The sequence below is a fragment of the Gymnoscopelus braueri genome (genome assembly GCF_963280865.1).
Source record: "Gymnoscopelus braueri genome assembly, chromosome: 21".
Classification (NCBI taxonomy): domain Eukaryota; kingdom Metazoa; phylum Chordata; class Actinopteri; order Myctophiformes; family Myctophidae; genus Gymnoscopelus; species Gymnoscopelus braueri.
The window spans coordinates 38077293-38101800 of record NC_137623.1 but is presented as its reverse complement, the minus strand read 5'-3'; the positions used below and the strand labels follow the sequence as shown (position 1 = coordinate 38101800).

Sequence of the window (24508 nt, the reverse complement as noted above, 5' to 3'; positions counted from 1 at the left end):
CAAACTTAACTAGCAATAGAATACATGTTCAGTCTTTCAGAAAACCCTAATGGTCTTAGATATTTCATAAAAGCAAAGGTTAAAAAGCCTCAATCTGCAATTTCTTCAACTGGTTGGCTGTATGGCATATTGCGATAATTGTTTAGGAAACAATGTGTGTGCGTGGGGAGGGGGGGGGCTCCTTTCACACTGTTTCACAAATCACACATTAAGATTTGCTCTAACAAAATTTGCATTAATCCATGAGCTAAGGATATCAACCATGGTATTGTCACATGTACCCAAAACAAAATTCAACAAGAAAGGATAGATTACAAAACATTTGAGAAAGCATCTTTAACGTCTTAACGTGTCGCTATAGGCTCTGAACACAGAGAACTGGAGTGACGGAGAGCCCAAAGACTCCGAGAAGGACTTCTGGGAGATGGCGGCCATGGAGGCCTACAGTCATCTGACGGAGTGGCGATCTCTGCACTACTGTGCCACCATCAACATAGACGACCGCTCCCCCCCCAACCTGGAGAACATGTGGTCAGAACCCGTATACCAGGTACTGTAGTATACACAATGTTTCGTTTGCTGTCGGGTGGAAACCTCATTATGTCCAAAACTCTTCCTTTTCAGAAGTCACATAAAAAAAATAGAATATCTACAAACTCAAAGCGCGTTTTGAGCTCGTAGATATGCTAAAATAGCAGATCTACAGATCTGCGCTGCAAGGCGTTGTAAGCTTGTAGATCGGCTATTTTCTGCGAAGAGGTTTGGTGTTACAGGGAAAAAGGAGCAAACCAAGGACAGAGTGAAAGGCCAAGTTTACTATATTAGGGCATTCACGAATAGTGATTTTTAACATTCGAATTATTCGACCTATAAGATTCGAATATTCGATTAATCGATTTGATTGATATATATATATATATTTTTTCAATGGCATTGATGACTCGACTCAAGGAATGCGAGTTGACGTCACACCAGTGCTCACAGCTGCGTGTCTGCTGTAGAAAAGCCACAAAAAAAAAAACAATATCTAAAATCTAAATTATCGAATAATCGAATAGTGGTTTGATAGTCGAATAGTCGGTTTGATATTCGAATATTTGAATATTCGACTATTCGGTGAATGCCCTACTATATATATATATACAGTTTAAGTGGTTAAATGTCTGAAAATACAAATTGACATACACATTGACATGAATCCAACACAGATGACAGTGCTGTCAAACAACAAGTCCGTGAAGCTATCCATGAAATGTATGAACAAGTTTAATCTGCAACATCATTTTATACGTAGTGGGGGTCCCTGCTTCATCTCTGTCTCAGCTAAGGAGACTGGAAAAACCTTGAAGACCCCTGGTCTGCAGTAACTCAAGTCGATCCTTTTCCCCCCCGTCCTCTCCTTCTTGTGCCACCAGGAAATGTACCTGCAGCACATGATCCGCAGCATGCTGAAGCAGCTCCAGCTGGGCGACAGGGACCAGGCTCTGCTCAGCTTCATCGACAAGGCCATGAAGGTGGAGGACCACAAGAAGCTGCTGGAGAGTCACTACAGCCAAGAGCTCAGCCTGCTCTACATCCTCCAGGAAGACTACGACCGCGCCAAGTATTACGCCAACCACGCCATGCAGCTGTTTATTCAGGTCTCTTCATTTTGTTTTATTAGTATTTATTTTTAAGCTGTGTTTATTGAGCACCATGTTCGCATTGTACGAGAAAAATAAGTAACAACAGAAAAGAAAAAGAACGTATGCGTTGCACATGACATTTAGATATACATGATAATTTTTTTCTCTTTTCCCCCCCATTTTTTTCATTCTATTTTTTTCCCCCCATTCCTCCCACCAGGAGTTTAGTTTTTTTATTATTATTTTGGGGGGGTTAAAAAGTTAAAGAAAAACTATTCCGAGTAATCATTGCTGTAGAGTTTGTTCAGTAACAGGGATCTCCCCCCTCTCTCTAGCTCTTCAGTAAACAGAAAAGATTTTTTGGGGTCAGGAGGCCCAATTTAATTGATTCAGGAGAGAGAATCCCACAAAGCACTGTTTATCCTGTATGAGTTCTGTCTCCCGATTGGATAAAAGTGTTGCATCACATTGGGGGCTTGTAGATCGGCAGTTTTCGTGTGATACCGGTTTATGATGAAGTATAAAATAGGGCTTAAAGCGACACTATGTAATTTTGTTTAATGAATAAAATGTAATTTTGTCCACTCTGTATGGTAGAGTAGGTTAATACAATATAACTTATACAATTGGGGTGGTTGTATTTGCTGCTCTTCTATTGAGACGTTTACATCCTGTGTCTACTAGCTGAGACATGACCTTTGACACGATCCTGTTTCTGGTTTGACACAAATTTTGACCTGAAGGTCAACATTCAATTTATCCCCTGAGCAAGCAGGCAGGCTCTATTAGCTCAACGATGGTAAAAAAAAAAATGGCGGCACTTGGGCTGGAAACCGGGTTCAAATCTGGGGTAGAGAAGGAAAGTTACAGCTTTAATTAGTCAAAAATCACTTTGTATTAAAAAAAAAGGCTTGTTATTTGAAGGGATTTTTATCCTCAGCTTGACCTACTGACTTTCTCCACTTGATGCAGAACTACTCCAGTGTGGATACTTTGCTGAGCCAGAGTCGTCTCAGAATCCTGCAGTCAGTGCAGGCCTTGACAGAGATCCAGGATTTCCTACTGTTCATCAGAGGAGAGGGTGAGTGAGTGAATGCAGCTGTTCAAACAGGAAACCACTTTTAAGAGGATGATTATTTCATATATTATCGTTGCTGTCGGGCAGAAACCTCTCATCTCCAGCCCATATATTTTAGTGTTTTTTTTCCGCAAATGGCAAATCCATAAATATATTCTTTTTTTTGTGTGTTTGTCCTACAGTGTCAGTGAACTCTCTCAAGAGTCTCATTAAATTATGGACTGACCGCTACCCTGATGCTAAAGTAGATCCCCTAAACGTATGGGATGACATTATCACATCCAGGTAAGCAGTCAAACCATGGCATACACACACACACACACACACACACACACACACACACACACACACTGCAATTTCATCTAACAAAGACAAAGTAAATAGATCTGGTGCCATTTTGAGGACGTTGAAGTTGAGATTATCGTTGCTGTCGGGCATAAACCTCTTATCTCCGTATTCTAACTTTTTGTTTTTTATTCTAACTTTGTCCTTCAGCAAACTCACTTGCACACTTTAGATCAATGGTCCCCAAACTGGGGAGGGGGTCCCCAGATGATTAGCTTAATGGGCAACATTGTTTTCTCACTCAACAGTAAACAAACCAACATACAGTATAAGTGTATACAGGGTAACTTTCTTAACTCATTCACTGCCGTAATAAACGTATATAAACGTTTACCAATACTGCCACTGACGTAAAAAACGTAATTTAATTTTTTTTTTTTTAAAGACCAAGGAGATATGATTTTTCGAAGATCTAGACTCCCATCCACTTCCTTGTTAACTTAAAACTTAAAAATTCTGTATCTTGGCTCCTGAGTACTTATTTTTTTTCTATGAAAAATCTCTGGCAGTGGGCAAACGCAGCCAGCAATAATTGTGGCAGTGAATGAGTTAAGTGGCAATTTAACCCATTTTGGGCGGGAACCCCTTTTTTGTAACTATACCTTTCAGGACGGGAACCTCTCTTGGGGTTCTTGTTGCCATGTACAATATAGCAACATACTTTTTTTTTTTTAATTTTTGAATAAATATTTGAAGTTTTTCAGAAAACTTAGGTCAGGATTTAGAAGGCGTTTTTAGAATCAGCCTCAGGTCTAAATGGGTTAAGCACTTTTAAGACCTTTTTAATACCTCTAAAATGAAAAAGAAATAAACTAATAATAAGACCATCCCTACGTCAAAAGTAACCAACAAACTATACTATCCCCAGTTCAAATATTATTATTTTGAGGGGTGTCACAGCCTGAAAAGTATGGGAACCCTTGCTTTAGATCCCGGTAGGCTCAGAAGGTTGGATAAGTCAGTACTACCATTTTTTTCAAATTTAATTCTGGCTAGAAGCCACGTTATTTGCAGCCCTACAAGACGTACAGATTTGATAGCATTCTCTTCACGGACAGATTGGATCTGTACAGTACATGTCTTTCTGTGTCTCTTTCTCGTGTGGTTCAGATGCTTCTTCTTGGACAAGATCAAGGAGAAGATCAAGCTGGACTCCGCGGCAGAGGACTCAGGCGTAGATGTTGACACATTGGTGAACGACTGCAAGTTCAACATGAAGCTACACATGGCCGACAGCGCATGGAAGCAGGTACTGGTGCAATTGTTTTGCAAATGTTCTTTTTTTAATCATACAAGCTCAACGTGTTGCAATGAGATGCGTTGTAAGTTTGTACATCTGTCACTGTGCGTACGTTTAACCCATTAAAACCGGGAAAGCATCTGTGTCATTTAGATTTGAACCGCTTTAACCATTAATTTTATACTATTAAAAAATCGTGATAGTAATCGTGAAAAAATACTGCCACCCCCTGGTCAGCCGGGGCGCCTGATGGAGGGGAAAGGAACTGGTTGGAATAACGTGTTCCTTCCACGCGCTACGTCTAACCAGGGAACCTCCCCCCTGTCGGGTGATAAGAAGCGGCTTGCTACAGCTCTCATGCATTGAAGGAGGCATAAGCTCGGCTCTAGGCTCTCCCTAGGCTGGCAGAGGGAGTGTAGCGCCCAGGATTACCTAGACAATTGGCACTGGGTGAAAGAAATGGGTTACAAAATCGTGGGATAAAAATTTAAGGGAAAAAAAAATCGTGAAAATGTGTGCAAATCTTTGAATATAGATAATTTTTAAAATATTTTTAACTCAAATCTTTGCTTCTGGGGACAAGGTTAACCTAAATGTCCCCTGTTTGTGGTTTGTGGCACAGAACATTATAGACAGACGTCACAAAAACATAACTCACACTTACTGCAACCTTTTTGAATGTTTTTCTTGTTTACAGAGTAACTTCCCCGTTGCCACCAAGTTATTGAAGGAACTTCACAGAGATGCCAAAACCCAGAGAGGTCGACTGAGATGCTGGGTCCACAGTTTCAGCCGCTACAGTAATAAACGCAGCCTGGGCCAGGGCCCTGTGGAACAGATCGGCTCTATGCTGAAAACCATCCCATTGCTGGGTAAGCAAAGAAATAAAAGGAGCCCCCAGTACACTGCCTTGATGAATTCCAAAGTGGATAATCGTGAATGTCGATGCTGTTTGGGGGCGGGGACCTTATGTATGTCCAAAACATGCAAAGTGGAGAAAAAATGTAGGATCTAATGTAGTTATGATTTAGTCGCAAGCTTTTGGTAATACTTTTAATTTGTTATATTTTTGAAAACCCACAGACTATTTATTTCTTTTTTTGTATAGATGTACAAGCTGCAAGCTTGTACTGTACATCTGCTATTTTGAATAGCCAACATAAATGGATAAAGTGGTTGAAATGATTGTGATGCTATATTAACTACTTTTGCTGGGGAACCCCTGAAACTTCCCCCCCAAGGACCCCTTGGGGGTTCCCCACTGAGCTATGGAATCTTTGATATCTCTTGTTTGTTGCAAAGATGTTTTCACATCAGCCCCGTTTTCTCTCAACAGTGGACGTCAGTTCCGACTGTGAACAGGCCACGTCCAAGGTGTTCCGCTACCAACTGGTTCTCCTGGGGACGTCGTATGACATTCTGGCCACGGCCGTGAGCAAGAGCCCCTCCATTCTGGAGGCCATCGGGGGGGAGAAAGCAAAGAAACTTCTGCTGCTGTCTGGATCCCAAACCACATGTAGCAATCCAAAGGTATACCATAGAAATCCTGGAGTGTGTGTGTGTGTGTGTCAGGGGGCAACAGTTATGCAATTTATAAAACTATTATAAAGCGATTATAAAACGTTACTTGTTAACTGAAGTTTTATAATCGACTAGTCTGATTAAGTACGTATGAAAAATAGCTGATTTACAATGTGACGTGTTAGGAGCTTATTTTATTAAAAACGTTTTTTCTCTACCTATTCTATATTAAGGAAACCTCTGTCCGTCAGGCAGTCAGTCTGTTCCGCATGGTTCTCCTCAGTGGGTTGAGCAATTGATCTAAACTTGCACACAGGCATTGACCATTAGCACATGCAGACAGTGACAAAGCCCATTTTCCACTTGCCCAAAATGTAATAAGCTGTTTATTAGTGTTTTTGTGTATACACTGGAGATTAGGAGTTCGGCCTATGGGATCTGTCGTCATGGTTACAGCCCCGCAGGCTATGGGATCTCTAGCCGCTGCTTCACTTGGCTTACACACACACACACCGGCACATAGACAACGGCAGAACATACAGATGCTGCAAACTTATAAAGGACCGTGTGCACACTGTTCGAATCCACGTTGTGATATTAGCAGACATAGCTTAGCTGAAACGGCGTAAACATCATCCTCTCATGGTTGTGGGTGGCAACCATCCCACGTCGGGTCATAAATGACCGGGTTGTCACACACACACCAATAGGAATAAATCACTGTCTAAAACTTAAACTGTGCATACCGAGCGCCTAACCCAAAAGTCTGCATATATAGTTTGGCTGCGCACATCGCCGGGTATGATCTAGTAATGGATTAAATTGATTATTCTTTTCACAGCTTTTATTCATCAACAAATCAAGTTGATGTATAAACAATGTTTAAAATATATTTTTTAAATATTTAAAATAAACGCTTCTCGATTATTCGATGAATCAAAAAGTAATCGATAGAATAATTGCTAATTGCTAAGATGATCGATAGCTGCAGCCCGTGTGTGTGTGTGTGTGTGTGGGGATGGGGGGGTGTGGGTGTGGGTGTGTGTGTGTGTGTGAGATACATAGTCTCTGAAAACGCACATGTTTCCACCAACCAGGAGGTGGAGATGAAGCTGCAGACACTGGCGTTGAAGCTGCTGAGGGAGGGAGCGAGGAAGGCCGACGAGGCGGTGCAGTCCTACAGCCAGGAGAGTGTGGAGAGCAGCAACGTCACACACGCCTACATGGCCCTGGCCAACTTCTGTGACAAACGCCTACGGGCTGAGGAGCAGTCCAGTACCAGTGAGTCATCTCATCCAGTGGTTAATGTAAAAAAAAAAATCCTATCACACAAAGATTTGGCGGCCCCCCTGTAGTAACTCTGAGGACCCCCCGTTGAAGACCCCTGTTATAGATGGATAAATAGCAACCAGACTCCAATAAATGTTTATAACCACTCTCCTATCTAGCACAGATTTTTATTATCAAGGTGAAAAAGCTGCACATGTTCTGCGATCCTGGATGCTTTCCTGGGCCTTTAAAATGCTCTTAAGTAATTGAAATAATCAATCAATTAATCAAGGTATAGCTGCAGCGATCAATTATTTAAAACTTTTAAAAGTGCTAAATATATCAGCAAATCGTCTCTGTCGGGTGGAAACCTCATATGTCCAAAACTGTTACTTTTCATGATTCAAACTCAAAAGCATCAAAAGTAGCAGATCGACAAGCTCGAAACTTGTCGATCTGCTACTTTTGATGCTTTTGTGTGACGCTGTAGTATGATCGAGTAGGGCGTTAATTTACGACAAAACACAAAAAGTTGAAATATGGAGATAAGAGGTTTCTTACCCCGACAGCGACGTAATCCAGCGTGCAGAATGCACAGACATGGTGTTTCTCCTCCGGTAGTAGTAAGTGATGTAAGTGTTTCATTACAGTAAGTGAGGACCCTGAGCTGCTGACTCTGCCGGTCCATGTGGTGGAGAGCTTGCTGAAAGCCCTCAGGATGAACTCCGAGGAGGCTCGCCTCAAGTTCCCACGTCTGCTCCAGATCATCGAGCTCTACCCCTCTGAGACGCTGGACCTCATGGCCAAAGAGGTTTACACATTAACTTAATAAAAAAATTACTAAATGTCGGGTCTATAATGCATTATATTTTAATTTATAATACATTATAATGCGCATATAAGGCATTATAACTTATATCTAAGTGCTGGTCATAATGCATTATAAGTTCAGTGGAACAGCACATAACATACTCAGTTATAAAGTACCTTTGTCATGCATGATTATAAACATTTATAACAAGCATTATGAGGGCATTATGCAGGGGATAATTGACGGCGAGCCGGTCATTGTTGAGAAACCGGGTGATTAGACCCCTCCGCTATCGCATCAGGGTCTAATCATCCGCTTATTATACGGCTACTTAAAGGGTAAGACCACTTTAGTAGAGGTTTGGGTTGTGTAGTTACCTTGCCATGATGTAACTCCAAAGGTGGGCAAGAAAAAAAAAATTATTGCTCCATTGATTAGAAATTGATAATTCAAAATATGCTCCTCATTGACTTACATTGTACGGTAAAACAGCTCTCAAAGTCACTCTTTTAGCACATAAATGAACCCAAACATAGCTGATTCAGACAATATAGAGCATCACCAAACCCAGTACTGTTTTTTTTTTTTATAAAAATGTCAACTTCCTGTTGATTTCACTATTTGAAGATCTGGATCCGGATCCGCCGATCCAGTCCGGGTTTTCTACTAGTTGACATTTTTATTTTTAAAAAAAACAGTACTGGGTTTGGTGATGTTCTATATTGTCTGAATCAACTTTGTTTGCGTACAGGTAGTTTTACCGTACAATGTAAGTCAATGAGGAGCATATTTTGAATTATCAATTTCTAATCAATGGAGCAATAATTTTTTATTTCTTGCCCACCTTTGGAGTTACATCATGGCAAGGTAACTACACAACCCAAACCTCTACCAAAGTGGTCTTGCCCTTTAATAAATAATTAATAAATGGCCCAAAAGTAACAACAAAACAAATAATTTCATTGCTAGCGGTAATTAAAGTATTCCATTAATTTATGCCAGGTGCGTCCAGTGCAACGTGTCGCCTCGAAAACAACGGGACGTGCTGATAAAATTTAATACATTTTCTGCTACTGCATTGTCTATTTCTCGCTTCAAATGTTTTCAAAAACATTGTTGAGAGCAACGTTTTGCTGTAAATTACATTGTGTTTGTTTACATGGCTGCCATGTTGTATACGGCAAAAATCAAGCAGCGCAGCAGGTGCTCTGATCCTTTGATTAGACAGCGGTCTGTTATTGAGCTCAGCGGACATTAATCAAAAACTAGACGGGTCGCAATTCTGGGAAATTGCAAAGTGTGGTTGCGCCGACGCCGGTCGCAGGTCGCCGCCGCCGGGACTTGAGGAAAACGCTTGGAGGAATACCGTCGGAGGCCGCGCAACGTGCCATTCGAATTTGGTGCTGATTGGATCCTGCGTTCGTGACACATGGCGTTTTGTTTTTAAGAAATAGGCCCCTCCCACTAAATAAATAGGCCCCTCCCAAAAATGTAACGGGCCAATGACAACATCCTGTAACTCCTGAGATCACCTGCTTTTCATTTTGAGAGGAGTGATCCTCCCAAAAATCATGTTTTTGCATCAAACGTTTACGTTTTGCGCAGTTGTGGCGCCCCCTATGGATCAAAGTGGAAATGCTTTTGGTGATTTGTTGAGTAAACCACCCTCGACATGTGATTCAAATTTGGGATTGATTGGACGTTTTGTTCGTGATTTTTGTTATTTTTGGTAAAACGGGCCCCTCCCACTAACTTCGGAAGCCAATTACGGACGAACGGTAAGGACTATCAAAATGCCGTTTGGATATGTTTATCGCATGGGTCCAGAGATCATGTGTACCGATTTTTGTTAGATTTGGACAAAATATATGGGAGGAGGAGCTAAAAGTGTGTTTTGAAGAAAATTCAAAATGGCGGAAAATCTATCCTGACGCAAATGGGCGTGGCCTATATGGGGAGATGCGTCGTGACCCAAGGAATCCAGGGGAAAATAAATTTTGATTTTACGACCTACGGTTCAAGAGTTATAGGCCAAAACGTAAAGGGGGCTGTTATAGCGCCACCATGTGGCCGATTAGTGTAATTATTTTTTCAATAATTTCGGACTTAATTATGAACCTCCCCTCCAAATCTGGTAACTCTAGCTCTTACGGTTTCAGAGAAAAAAATACTTGAATTTTTGTTTTTTCACTTTTTCATTAAAGCGTATGGGGACATTTAATGCACTAATAAATCAATATCAATTAAACTATTTAACCAATCTCTTAGCAAAATACAAGCGCACGATTCCAGGTCAAGACGGTCATTTTGAGATATGGCACTACATTGGGGAATAAAAACTGTGGGAGGAGAGACGATCTAAACTATTGTTTATATACAATAATAATAACTAGACGCGTCGCAATTATGGGAAATTGCAAAGTGTGGTTGCGCCGTCGCCGGTCGCAGGTTGCCGCCGCCCGGACTTGAGGAATATGCTTGGAGGAATACCGTCGGAGGTCGCGTGACGTACCATTCGAATTTGGTGCTGATTGGATCCTGTATCCGTGATACATGGCGTTTTGATTTGAAGAAATAGGCCCCTCCCACTAAAATAAATAAGCCCCTCCCACAAATGTAGCGGGCCAATGACATCGTCATGTCACTCCTGAGATCACCTGCTTTTCAATTTGAGAGGAGTGATCCCCCCAAAAATCATGTTTTTGCATCAAACGGTTACGTTTTGCAGAGTTGTGGCGCCCCCTATGGGTCAAAGTGGAAATGCTTTTGGGGATTTGTTGAGTAAACCACCCTTGACATGTGATTCAAATTTGGGATCGATTGGACGTTTCATTCGTGATTTTTGGCATTTTTGGTAAAACGGACCCCTCCCAATAACTTTGGAAGCCAATTACGGACGAACGGTAAAGACTATCAAGATGCCGTTTGGATATATTTATCGCATGGGTCCATAGATGACCTCTACCGATTTGTGTGAGATTTGGACAAAATTTGTAGGAAAAGGAGCAAAAAGTGTGTTTTGAAGAAAATTCAAAATGGCGGAAAATCTATAATGACGCAAATGGGCGTGGCCTATATGGGGAGTTGCGTCATGACCCAAGAAATCCAGGGGAAAAGAAATTTTGATTTTACGACCTACGGTTCAAGAGTTATAGGCCAAAACGTAAAGGGGGCTGTTATAGTGCCACCATGTGGCCGATTAGTGTAATTATTTTTTAAATAATTTCGGACTAAATTATGAACCTCCCCTCCAAATCTGGTAACTCTAGCTCTTACGGTTTCAGAGAAAAAAATACTTGAATTTGAGTTTTTTCACTTTTTCATTAAAGTGGATGGGGAAATTTAATGCACTAATAAATCAATATCAATTAAACTATTTAACCAATCTCTTAGCAAAATACAAGCGCACGATTCCAGGTCAAGACGGTCATTTTGAGATATGGCACAACATTGGGGGATAAAAACTGTGGGAGGAGTAGCAGCCCGAAGTATTGTTTATCCGGAATGAGAATAAATTCATCAAGTACTATAGTCTGGTTGCCCTGTTAGGGCAACCACACTAATAAAGTCGGAGGATTACTATAGTCTGGTTGCCCTGTTAGGGCAACCACACTAATAAGACACAGCTGAATTGAGTGATTGACCAATCAGAATCAAGCATTCAACCAAGCCGTGTAATAAAATGCATTATGACGCAATGGTATGACTTCTTTAATCCCTCTTGTGCATAGATGAGGTCAGTTCCCTGCTGGTTGATGATTGGCTGGATCAGTCAAATGATGTCACTGTTGGATAAGCCAGAAGCGGTGGCGGTGCAGCATTCCATCAGCCAGATCGCAGAGTGTTACCCTCAGGCCCTGGTGTACGCACACATGATCAGTGGTGAGAGCTACTGCTTTGAGGACTCCGCTACCGGACATCAGCAGAAGGAGTTTTACAACAGGTATAGCCTTGCTGCTTCGTCTTGTCCTGAATTCAAACCCCATGTGGCGCATAATATGTTTTGCACATGACTTGCAAACAGTGGTTCTCAAAGTGGGGTCCGGGGACCCCCAGGGGTCCTTGCAGGGGAGGTTCCAGGGGGTCCCCAGCAAAATTACTTAAAGGGCAAGAACTCTTTGGTAGAGGTTTGGGTTCTAAGGTTACCTTGATCCATCACAATAATTTTAACCACTTTATCCATATTTTATACTTTGGCTAAAAAAATAGCAGATATACAAGCTCACAGTGTGTCACTTCGTGCCACACTGCGAGCTTGTACATCTGCTATTTTTGAAATCTTCTCTTCTGGGGGTCCCTGGCACAAAACATTTTCAGATGGGGGTCTGCGGCCAGATGACATATCAATTTGGGGGTCCTAGACATGAACAAGTTTGAGAACAACTGTATATTAACACTCGCATGACTGAGGTTTCATTCTCCTCCACCAAGCCTGAAAAACGATCATTTTGATCCCCAAATCATCCTATTGGCCACTGTCTCCCCTCTGGGCTCCAGACTAGTTCACACTTTCTCCCCCAAACAGTGGGGGGTTCCATTGTCTTCTAAATAGCCATTAACATCTCAATTGCACTCTGCTGCAGGCAGAAACATTATAAAATAGTAATGTAGTATATATATATATAAAATAGTATTATACAATGTAATGGTAACTGCAGATTCTGTATGTAAAATCTTTATTAAAAAAAAGCGTATAAAACAGCGCAATCTGTAGCGTCACATTAAACTCTTCAGTGAAACAGACAGTGAAATGGGTTGCCAAATTTTGAGAGAGAAATAAGCAGGCAGGTCTATGAAAGTCGAAGACGAGACGAGACCACCACCCATGAATAAACAATAACTGGGACTAGATCATTATGCAATTTCGTTGACTAATAAAGACGAGACGAAAATGTAGTTCACTAAATAAAGACTGGACTAAAATCTATGGTAATTTTAGTTCACGAACAAAGACGAGACGAAATATTATATCATATATTTATTATATGATTTTGTCACTCCCTGTCTCCTTTGATGCGCAGCGCAGGGCATGCTGTTCCTCACTCACACACACCCCCTTTTAAAGTTGCAGCCGCGCACGCACACACACACACACACAGAGTCACACCACCGTCAAATGAATGGCAGGAGGATTCAGATTTCAGAGCGAAACTTTACAAAATAAAACGGTAAAATGCTTTGCACGGGGCTCGGGAGAAAGAGAAGAGGTGATATGGACACATTTTCGCTACATCGATGTGGAGAACAAAACACAATGCTTGATTTTATCCGAAGGCAAGCAATGTGGGAAAAACACAACAACTTGAAGAGACACAAGCGTTCACCACAAAGAGATCGAGTTATAAGTTAACAAAAGGTTTACACTTTCTCCATTTACACCCCATACATCTACACAAACGTTCAGATTTCAAATATAAAGTGCTTACCTCATGGCCAGGGATGTTACAATTCTATTCGGGTAACCCATAAGTACCCATATTTTCCGTATTGTCCAATAAAAAACATTTTAATCCGATCGGTGGCCATTTTCTCCGTATTTTCTCCATGCTTTCAACTACGTGACCCTATCGGTTGGGAGGTGTAATTGCACTCTGATACACTATAACTCTATGAGAAAATGACCGCCAATCGGATTAAAATGCTTTTTATTGAACAATACAGAAGTTACGGGTACTTATACCCACCCAAAGTAAATTGTAAAATCCGTGGCCACGGAATAAAAACTTTATATTTGAAATCCGAACGTTTATGTAGATGTACGGGCTGTAAATGGAGAAAGTGCAAAAAACAGGTTGAAGTTTCGTCATGACTGTCATAATATGACCGTCATGTAATGCTGCTTTATATTTAGTAGCAGCAAGCGAACTATAGTAACTTGTAAACAACCCAGTGACAAACCTATATCATTATTATTCATAATAATAATATTCACATTATTGTCTGAGCGTAAAGCTCTCATTCTATCAGCTGTCCACGTCGCTGACAAACGCGTCTCCTCTCCTCCTCCCTCAGTGCAACAAGTGAACACAATGCTATGTTCCACAAATGTGCTCAATCCTGCGCAAAATATCTGATCTTCAAGCATAAAACAGTTTCTGCGTGACAAGCTGTATGCTTGTAGATCCAATCTTTTTCCACCGCTTTGCAGTGAAAGGGAAAGTGGAAAATGGGTCGCCACTTGTAAACAACCCAGTGTGCAAACTGTGCACAAAACACGTGGGCAGCTATATTATTATTACCATTATAATGTAATTATATATATATATAATTATAATAATAATAATAATAATAATAGAAAGACGTGAAAAACAAGCCCAAAGTCGCTTATAATAAGCAGACATGGCAACATAGACTCGCATAGACTCGCTGCGCAGCTCGTCTACGGGCCGCTCTGCGGGGGGTCTAGAGGTGTCAACTGCTCTTGCCTGGGGGAGAGAGGGGGAGAGCGGTCAATTTAGCCGAAATATAACGGTTGGGATGGTATATATGGTATATATTTCATATTTATAATACGTTTCAGAAGAAAAAAAAAACGGAGATGATTTGAAACAAATATTTAGGAAAAGTCATGAAAGGGGAACTTTCTCAGAGCTTCATGAGAGAAGATAATCCACTTTAAATTCTCAAAATCGGTCATATTGATAGCTTAGTCATGCAAGTGTTAAAGCACTGTTTCTATTGTTGTTGTTATTCAATACAATAGGCTGACGTCTCTGCTGGATAAAGGTGGAGCTCATAAGAAATTTGTGAGCGCTCTGCAGCAGCTCACCAGCCCTGACTTGCTTTTCAAGGTAACCAATGCTAATTCACCCAGCTTGAGTTAAAGACAGCACTTTTCTAAGTTCCCCTCCTTTCATGATTTGAAGAATTTCCTTGTCGGCATGTGGCTGTTCACAGGACTGGTGGGAAGATGTGAGGAATGAGATGGGAAATACCACTTTTGACAAGAAGAGGATGGCCTGCATGTACGAGGAAATGCGCGCTTGCCTTGGGAATCCCAGAGCAGAGGGGTTTGGACCGTTCCGCAGGAAATTCATCCAGGTTGGGTCTCAAGTATTAATTTGTTGCCGTTTTGTGTTTTTTCGTAAATTAATGCCCTACTTGATCATACTACAGCGTCAGCAGATCTACAAGCTCGAAACGTGCCACGTTTCGTGCTTTTAGATCTGCTACTTTTGCTATTTTTGAATTTATAAGTAACTGATAATTAACAGTTTTGACATATGAGGTTTCCACCCGACAGACGATTTATGCCATAGAAACTTCCAGAAATTCACCTCTTCTGTTCTGCTTTTTCAGTTTTTTGGATTCCAGGACATCAAACTAGCTTTTAGAAATAAACAGACATAAAATAAATGAATGAATGAACGAAAAGCTTTCAAGATTTCAAAAAGTAATCAAATAAACAAAAACAAAATCAAATACATAAAAAATATATAAACAATACAACAAAACAATACTACACTGCATCCAAAAAGAACCGGCAAGCAGTGGGATGGACATTAGCTCAGCGAGTGGTGTAAAAGCTCCATTTGGGACCCTAAAGCTAATTATTATTGTTCTCTTTCATCTAAACAGTAGTCTTCACGAGACAAGAAGGTGGCCGTACACACTGGTAGCCACTCATACCCTGAAGAAGGCAGTTACCTGCTGAAACTTTGGTTTCTTTTTACTCTGCGTCCAAAAATAAAGTATTGGCACTTTGGCTACCAGTGTGTGAGTGCGGCCACCTTCTTGTCTCTTGAAGACCACTATTTAGATTATTCTGCCGTGGGCCGGCACCACTGCTGCTTTGGTGTGCGTAGCATTCTCGTGCACATTGTTTTCTTTCATGCCATATTCACAGCAGTCATCTCTTAATCTATTGAACAGAAATTCGCCCCCAACGTGGAGAAGGTGTTTGGTTCTCAAGGCGCCAAGCTGGTTGAGAAGAAGACGGACAAGAGCTTCATGAAGCAGGTGGAGGATCTGATGTCGGCCATCCGTGAGGCTCAGAGCGACCCGGGGAACCTGAAGGAGTACTCCCCCTGGCTGAGTGGCTTCAAAGCAGACTCACTCCATGAACTGGAGGTCCCAGGTAGGTACCGTCGTCGTGGAATTCTGGATTCAAAATAATCATATTTGAACTGGGGACCCCCCACCCTGAGAAGCACTTGGAATTGTAGGATTTGAGGAATTATGTTTAGTTTGACTCAGTTCCACAGATAAATATTGTGAAAATAGCCGAACTGCAAGCTCACAAGCATGTAGATCGGCTGTTTTTCACAATGCCTCTTTTTTTTGTTTGCACTTCGTGCCGCGCTGCAAGCTTGTACATGTGCTATTTTTGAACCATTTTAGAAAAATCTCGAAAGTGTGAGAACTACTGATTTAATTTGTCAAATCGGCCTCAGGTCTTAATGAGTTAAATAGCTGCACTGCAGAACCAATGCAAAGAGGGGGTTCCAGGGGGGGTCCCCAGCTAATGATTGAACTAAATGGACCCTCACAGGTCTGTAACTGTGAGAGTTTACAAGTGGAACCAAATAGACGTGTCCCAGTCACACAACAATGTCTCAGTGCCTACAGATTTGTAATCCTATTTCACTTGCAAGTTTCCAGCGTATATACTCAGGGTTTGTGCTTCGAAACACTAACGTCTAAGTCCAGCATGGCATTGACATTTTCCACGGTAATCCCCCACTTTAGGAAGACTTATTTAGTTATGACTGTGCTGTGTTGTAGGCAGGGCAGCCAGCCACTTGATTTCATTAATGAAATTGGGTACTTCCTCACTCGGGGGCGATTTCAGGCTCTCTAAGTATCATGAAAAGACCAGGCTTATTTGATGTCGGTAATCAAATCATGTAGAGAGGAAAAAGTTTGATGTCTCAGTAGTCCAGACCAAAGCCAAAAAAGCTGCTTTATTTTTTACTTTAATTGTATGAGAGGCGGTGTGTGGTCAAAGCTCAACATACAGTATCATCAAGGACAATTACCATTTGGCTGCTTTTCCCATGTGAAAGCATCACTTCTTGATCTACAGGATATCGCCTCCGTCGGGTGGAAACCTCATATGTCCAAAACTGTTACTTTTCCAGGATTAAAAATCTAAAACGCCAAAAGTAGCAGATCTATGCTTTTGTGTGACGCTGTAGTATGATCAAGTAGGGCGTTAAATTTACGGAAAAAAACACAAGACGTTAGAACTAGGACTGGTACATTTGGCAAAGGGACTAGGACATTTCTGCTCCTAGACATATCCTGTCAATTTGTGACTGAATGTGACACGTATCCCCCATGTACATCCTGTTCTAAAGTATTTTTTTGTCTCATTATAGGACAGTACGATGGAAGATCCAAACCCCTGCCAGAGTATCACGCAAAAATCACAGGATTTGATGAACGGGTATGTATGCTCTAGTTAGCCTTCGCCACAGAAGGAAAGAATAAGTAAATTCTTGAACCCTATTGTCCCTATTCTGGGGCCGAAAATACCAGGTCTACAAGCTCTGGGTCCTTGGCCTGAAAAACATTGAAGACCCCTGCTGTAGGGGTTAAACGGATAACTAATTCACACAGGATTTGCATTTAACTTTCTGGCGCTTTCCAAGTCCCTGCAATCGTATAAGTACGAATGTGTGTCCTCCAGGTGAAAGTGATGACGTCGATCCGCCGTCCCAAGCGCCTCATCATCCGCGGGGACGACGAGCGCGACCACCCGTTCCTGGTGAAGGGCGGCGAGGACCTGCGTCAGGACCAGCGCATCGAGCAGCTCTTTGGCGTCATGAACATCCTGCTGAGCCACGACATGGCCTGCACCAACAGGAACCTCACCCTGCGCACCTACCAGGTCATCCCCATCACCACCAGGTAAATAAATGTACCACTAGGGATGTGTAAAAGTGACCAAAATGAAATTCAATTACTACAATTCTATTAATAACGATTATTCAAATATTATATATATTCGACCATGATATACAGTTGTTCTCTATGTTTTGGGGGGGATTTTTTGGGGTGAAATAGTTCTGGGGATTTGTTTAGTTTTTTCATCAAATGACCACCCTAGGTTACAATCACAGCATTGCATTGGCCACTGTTTTTCAGAAATAAACGACAGTAGCATGTGCATCTTTTACATTATTGTAACTAAACCATTGAAGACATGGTGAAATGAAAATATTTTTTTCACACTTTTACAGCATACCCACTATCAAACCATTTTTTATATATGATATTTTTTATATCAAAAGTCCCTAAAATTCGATTTTGATTTTTATACTAAAAACGATTATTCGACCCATCCCTAATTACCACCAGGTAAATAAATGGCCTTTTGTTTTTTATGCCGTGGCTCCTAATAATAGTGGGGCCGAGCCGTCTCGCTATGTGTCCGCAGCTAACCTTCGCAAACCACGGGACCAATCAGTGCCATATTTCCTGTGCACGCTGCCAATATTAGGCCAAGGAATTAAATCGTCTCTGGGGTGGAAACCTCATATTTCGAAAACTGTTACTTTTCAGGATCAAGTAGAGTGTTAATTTACGAAAAAACAAAAAGATTTCTGCCCGACAGCAACGAAATCCTTAAATATTTTTCACATACAGTATTGTGATTTTCGTTTCTCCTTTGTTTAGTTTTTTCGTGAATATTTTTCACTTTTTTGTGAATTCATCATTTGTCCCCACCGTCCCTCCACATTTGGATCATCGTTTGATCATTTTGAAAAGGGAGATAAACATTTTCCTACTTTTTTGTTCTTTGTTTCTAGAATCGGCCTGATTGAATGGATGGAGAACACATGCACGCTCAAAGACTTGCTGAGCAGCACCTGGACTGAGGAGGAGAGGCAGACGTCCAGCTGGTACAATACTGGGGCCACACAACTCTTAAAGCAGTAGTTCCCCAAACTATTTTTTGGCCGCAAGATTTAAAAAGGAAATCTAGACAAATTGCTAAAGTATAAAATATGGTTAAAGACGGGGTGCCGTGATTTTCAGTGATCCCCCCCCCCCAAAACATAATCATCAGGTATGGTTATACTAGGAGGAAGACTTTTTTCAAAAAAGTGTACAGAAATTGTTAAAATTATGTTTTATGTGGACACGCCTCCAGTTCATTAACACATTGAATGCCAATCGCGTAGATCTACGCGAACCTATTTAAAGGGATTGTAGGCGATTCAGAGATAAACAAAGAAAAAAACTACAGTTCGTTTCCCCGACCACCAGGGGGTGACGCAGGGAGGACTTCCATAGAGTTAAGGGGACTTCTAAACGGGCCATGCCGAATATAGGTTACTTTATTCGGATACAATTCGCGGAACTGCCCGCCCCTGCCGGTTCTCTGAATTTTTATTTTTAAATAGGCTCTTTCATGACAAATTGACCACATATATGAAGTTAAACAACTAAATTCTATCCAAACGCTATCTGAAAAGTAAATTATGTGCCTCAAAAACGAAGTTTGAGAGCGTTTTAAAACCGAAAGTAAAAAGTTGACACGGACGCGCACGGATGCGCACATGCGTGCGTTATTTTACGGCCCGATGACAAACGTAAACAGTAGGGAAATACGGATTTCAGAAAGAGGACTGTGTTTCAATGCAGGAAAACACCCCAGCATCATTATATAGTGGCTGATAGAGGGGAAAAAATGCAAAATATATATAGAGAGATATTTTTCGGCCTCAGGTCTTAATGAGTTAAATAGCTGCACTGCAGAACCAATGCAAAGAGGGGGTTCCAGGGGGGGTCCCCAGCTAATGATTGAACTAAATGGACCCTCACAGGTCTGTAACTGTGAGAGTTTACAAGTGGAACCACACTTGTTCGCGTAGATTTTTCCCCAGGTGCACTTTCGGAATTTTTTGATCCATTTCCGGTTCCGGTTTGAAGACCGGAAACGGAATTATTCGGGTTCCGTTTTTTTCGATCGTATCCGCTTCCTGTCTGGGATCCTGTCTAAAACTCGATTATCTCGGTTGTTGTTTTTCTCCTCGCTGATCACTGTTTAGCGTATCTTCGCTGTATCTTCAAGATGGCGGCTCGGATTTGTTTTCGCTGGCCGTTTCACACAGATCCCCTGTGTGTTTAGAACCAAATGAACGCGCACTTTTAACTTATTTAGCGAGGTCTGTGGCGACATGAAAAAAACAAAAAAACAACAATAAAACGCTGGCACTGGTGAGTACATTATGATGTTAACCTCTGGCATGGAATGTGTTAAGTATACCTGGTTCTCACCTTAGCACCTCCTCCACCACCTTAGCACCACCCACCTGTCCTAGTCCCTCCTCCTCCTCATGCCCACACCTGTTGTGTTATGATAATGAGGGGGAGGGTACAATTTTACTATGTCACTAAAGGGCTGTTTTTCTATTGGCACGTTTGACCCTCAAGGTTTCAGCCTCCAGGTAGAAACTCAAAATAGTCAGAGAAGACATAAAACACCATAAGAACACCACCAGGGGGCTTAATGAAGTTCTATCAACCTCATAGACACATGAAAAACAGAAAAAGTGCAAAACCATGACACCACCTCTTCAAAGTGGTTAAAATGATTGTGATGCATTATTAAGAAATTTGCTGGGGACCCCCCGGAACCCCCCAAAGACCCCTGGGGGTAAACCAATGTCTTAAAGAGATATTTCACTTTCAAACATGTTTGGAGTCATTTTAACAAATACTCAGGCTATTGTGTGAGCACCCCAGACAGTTTTTAAGTTGCTTGATTCAGTATTTAGATATTTGATATTCATTTTATCAGATACGTCCCCTTCCTATATAAACCCATTGTAACTTCAAACTCCATTTTAACTATGTTAGATTCATTGAAAACACCCACCCTTGGTTCTGGTGACTGATATTGGCCTTCTAATACGTGAGGGGGATGTGTTTTTTCAATTACTTTTTTCATTATTTATTCATTTTCTTTCTTTGGAAGAGGGAAAAAGAAAAAAAAGTAATACCATTCAATTTCATTTTCTTTAAGGCCCCAGGACATGTATGAGAAGTGGCTGTCCAAAGTTGCTCCTGGAAATATCCATCCTATGAAGAGATATGCTGAGGTTTATAAGTAAGTCAAATTACTCATATATCATAATACAAATGATCTACAGTACAGATGCAACACATCCTACTTCTTGACTTAATTCTTATAAGTTGTTTTTGTTTATATTATGTGAATTGTTAGTTATGTCTGACGTAAATTACCTACCTGCGTAAATAAAGGTTTAGTAAATACATCTAACCAGCATACATGTGCTGTCGTTTCCCCAGAAAGGCGAATCGGGCTGAAACTGTCGACAACTTCACAAAAATGTTACAGCACGTGCCCAGTGATCAACTGAAGTAAGTTGTCCCTATTCTTTCCAAGTGTCCATCCAGCACAGTTGTTCTCAAACTTTTCCATGTCAAGGACCCCCATTTGAAAAGTTTGAACAGAAGATTTATGTAAAAAGAAAAACCATTTTTGATATTTTTTAAATAATTTCAAAAATAGCAGATGTACAAGCTTGCAGTGCATGACCTTGTGCTGTGCTGTGAGCTTGTAGATCTGCTATTTTTGTATAGCCAACATATAAGTGGATGAAGTGGTTAAAATGATTGTGATGCTATGTTAACTACTTTTGTTGGAGACCCTTGGGGGTCCCCGGACCCCACTTTGAGAATGAGAACTGCTCTGATGTTCCCTCCCTTCCAGGAGAGCGTTTGTGAGGATGAGCACCAGTCCAGAAGCCTTCCTCTCCCTGCGTTCTCACTTCATCAGCTCCCACGCCCTGCTGTGTGTGAGCCAGTGGATCCTGGGCATCGGAGATCGTCATCTCTCCAACTTCATGATCAACATGGAGACCGGTGGAATGATCGGCATCGACTTTGGGCACGCTTTTGGCTCGGCCACACAGGTTAGTGGTACATTTTAGATCTTTTATTTTTGTTTTCGTTCGAGGTCTTTATACACATAGTTCTTAACACTATGTGTATATATTCCTGCTATCACACATGTTATCTGTATATTGTCTCTTGTCGGGTGGAAACCTCAAATGTCTTAAACTGTTACTTTTCAGGATTCCAATTCAAAAACGGCAAAAGTAGCAGATCTACAAGCTGAAAACGTGTCGTTTCACGCCACGTTTCGAGCTTGTCGACCTGCTACTTTTGATGCTTTTGTGTGACGCTGTAGTATGATCAAGTACGGCGTTAATTCATGAAAAAACACAAAAAGTTTGAATATGGAGATAAGAGGTTTCTGCCCGACAGCAACAATATATTCCTGCTATCACACACGTTATCTGTATTAGTTTTATTTAACCTGTTTCTATCTCTTTCCCTATTCTCTCACTCTACCTCTATCCTCTCTTCTCTCACAGAATACTATAGCAATGGCGAGCGCACACGAGAAAAACTATTCAGAAATAAAAACATGATTCTTATTCCCCCTCCCGACAGTTCCTCCCTGTGCCAGAGCTCATGCCGTTCCGCTTGACCAGGCAGTTTGTGAACGTCATGCAGCCCATGAAGGAGTCTGGCCTGATCCACAGTGTCATGGTGCATTCTCTGAGAGCCTACCGGGCCGAGCCAGAGCTGCTGCTCAACACCATGGATGTGTTTGTCAAGGAGCCCTCGCTGGACTGGAAGGTTAATGATTGATGCCATTAAGACCTGAAGCCCATTCTAAAAATGTCATCTAAATCCTAACTGTTTTCTGTAAACCTTATGTTGCTATATCAGTGATTCTCAAACTTTTTCATGTCAAGGACCAAAATATGTGTATGTTTGAATAAACATATACATGTTTGTGTAAATGAATAAACATTTACACAAACTTCTCTTATCGGTGTACCTATATTTTCAGATGGGGGTCTGCGGCCAAATCAATTTGGGGGTCTTTGACATGAACATGTTTGAGAAGCACTGCACTGTGTCAGGTGATTGCACTCTACACTGAACCCCATGAAGAATGAATGACGCTTGTGTCTTAACCCCCCCCCCAACTCCAGAACTTTGAGCTGAAACAACTTAAGAAGGGGGGCACGTGGACGGAGTCTGTCAACACCAAGGAAATCAACTGGTACCCCTTACAGAAGGTCAGCTTTGCCAGGAGGAAACTGGAAGGGGCAAACCCGGCCATCATAACCAGGTACATTACCAATAATAAATCAAACCCGGCTATCATAGCCAGGTACATAACCAATAATAAATCAAACCCGGCCATTATACTGTAGATTACCGAAGTCCTGACGTCACTTGCTCATCCCCTGGGTCATGGAAGTAATTTCTCTATGGAGAATAAATCGTCTCATATAAGAATTGTGGTCCAAAATTAACTTGCCTATAATGACGGGACCAAAATAGGGATAGATCATCTATTATTTTCACTAAATCGATATTTTTTTTATGATCAATTTAAATTGATTAGTTCGATGAACTAATGCACTCCTGCTTGTGTTTTTCCTAGTGAGGAAGTGAAGCTGGGTTTCGAGAAGGACCCAGCCTACAAGGGCATGCAGGCCGTGGCTCTGGGGAGCAGCGAGCACAACGTCCGCGCCAGGCTCCCAGCGGACGGCCTCTCCGTGGTGCAGCAGGTGGACTGTCTGCTAGACCAGGCCATGGACCCCAACGTGCTAGGCCGGGTGTGGCGGGGCTGGGAACCATGGGTCTGACTGACCTACTGGCTTAACCACTTGGAAGTCCCAACAAGGCTAAATGTACAGACTTTTTCTCCTTGCTAGTGACCGACAGGTAGGACATCTTATCATTGCTGTCGGGCAGAAACCTCTTATCTCCATATTTAACCCATTTAGGGCGGTAACCCCTATTTGTAACCATACCTTTCAAGACAGGAACCCCTTTTGGGGTTGTTGTTGTTGCTAAGTACAGTATATAGACCAATTATTTGTTTACCAACATTGAGACTGGATGCACAGGTGATTGTTTCATACAATCAATTCTCAACCTGTTGTTTCGGGGTGCGCTGGTTTCAGCGCACCCCAACTCCTGACAGAATGGGTTTGACGCTTGCAACCAGTGTGACGTCGTCTGTTAAGGGGTCTATTGCAACATAATTATTTTTGAATTTTTTGAATAAATATTAGTTTTCTTTCAGAAAGGCGTTAGAAGGCGTTTTTAGAATCGACCTCAGGTCTAAGTAGGTTAAACTTTTTGTGTTTTTTCGTAAATTAATGCCCCTACTAGCTGATCCGCAAGCTCATAGATATGCTACTTTTGCAATGTTTTAATTTGAATCCTGAAAAGTAAGTTTTGGACATGAGGATTCCACCCGACAAAGACGTCAGTCACTAAGGTCCGGGTCACTATTTAAGTGGTTAAGAAACCTGTCAAACCGGTCAGTAACTAGCTGGGAGAAAGGCTCTTGAGTTCAATGCTAATGTTGGCAACATAGAACCACTCAAATGGTTATGCAATTCCTTGAATTCCGTCCTGTTCGGTTATTGTTTACTTCTTTATTTTCATATTGTCAACCATTGTTTGGATATAAAATAAAATAAGTGTGTCCAAACTGTGAGCTTAATGCTGTTTAAGCACTCAGACACTTTATCGCCTTCGGTCTCGAAGTGCTACAAGGATTGTACCCGACATGGAATATAAGTTTTAGGGCACAGAAGCAAATCTCA

At 41.5% G+C, this 24508-nt stretch overlaps 1 protein-coding gene across 1 annotated transcript in view; it reads left to right on the top strand.

The window, feature by feature from the left end:
- Nucleotides 1-24476, top strand: part of prkdc (protein kinase, DNA-activated, catalytic subunit) — a 75609-nt gene extending 51133 nt beyond the window's left edge. The window contains exons 65-86 of the mRNA XM_080418158.1: nucleotides 362-550; nucleotides 1416-1640; nucleotides 2598-2706; nucleotides 2886-2988; nucleotides 4159-4297; nucleotides 4986-5160; nucleotides 5625-5818; nucleotides 6907-7090; nucleotides 7729-7889; nucleotides 11621-11832; nucleotides 14593-14680; nucleotides 14787-14930; nucleotides 15762-15966; nucleotides 17210-17277; nucleotides 17521-17741; nucleotides 18644-18736; nucleotides 20866-20949; nucleotides 21153-21224; nucleotides 21577-21778; nucleotides 22323-22511; nucleotides 22874-23013; nucleotides 23332-24476. Coding sequence (XP_080274284.1) covers nucleotides 362-550; nucleotides 1416-1640; nucleotides 2598-2706; nucleotides 2886-2988; nucleotides 4159-4297; nucleotides 4986-5160; nucleotides 5625-5818; nucleotides 6907-7090; nucleotides 7729-7889; nucleotides 11621-11832; nucleotides 14593-14680; nucleotides 14787-14930; nucleotides 15762-15966; nucleotides 17210-17277; nucleotides 17521-17741; nucleotides 18644-18736; nucleotides 20866-20949; nucleotides 21153-21224; nucleotides 21577-21778; nucleotides 22323-22511; nucleotides 22874-23013; nucleotides 23332-23536 — 3402 coding nt within the window. The 3' untranslated portion in view covers nucleotides 23537-24476. The remainder of the gene's footprint in view (nucleotides 1-361; nucleotides 551-1415; nucleotides 1641-2597; nucleotides 2707-2885; nucleotides 2989-4158; nucleotides 4298-4985; nucleotides 5161-5624; nucleotides 5819-6906; nucleotides 7091-7728; nucleotides 7890-11620; nucleotides 11833-14592; nucleotides 14681-14786; nucleotides 14931-15761; nucleotides 15967-17209; nucleotides 17278-17520; nucleotides 17742-18643; nucleotides 18737-20865; nucleotides 20950-21152; nucleotides 21225-21576; nucleotides 21779-22322; nucleotides 22512-22873; nucleotides 23014-23331) is intronic.
- The last annotated feature ends 32 nt before the right edge of the window (nucleotides 24477-24508 follow it).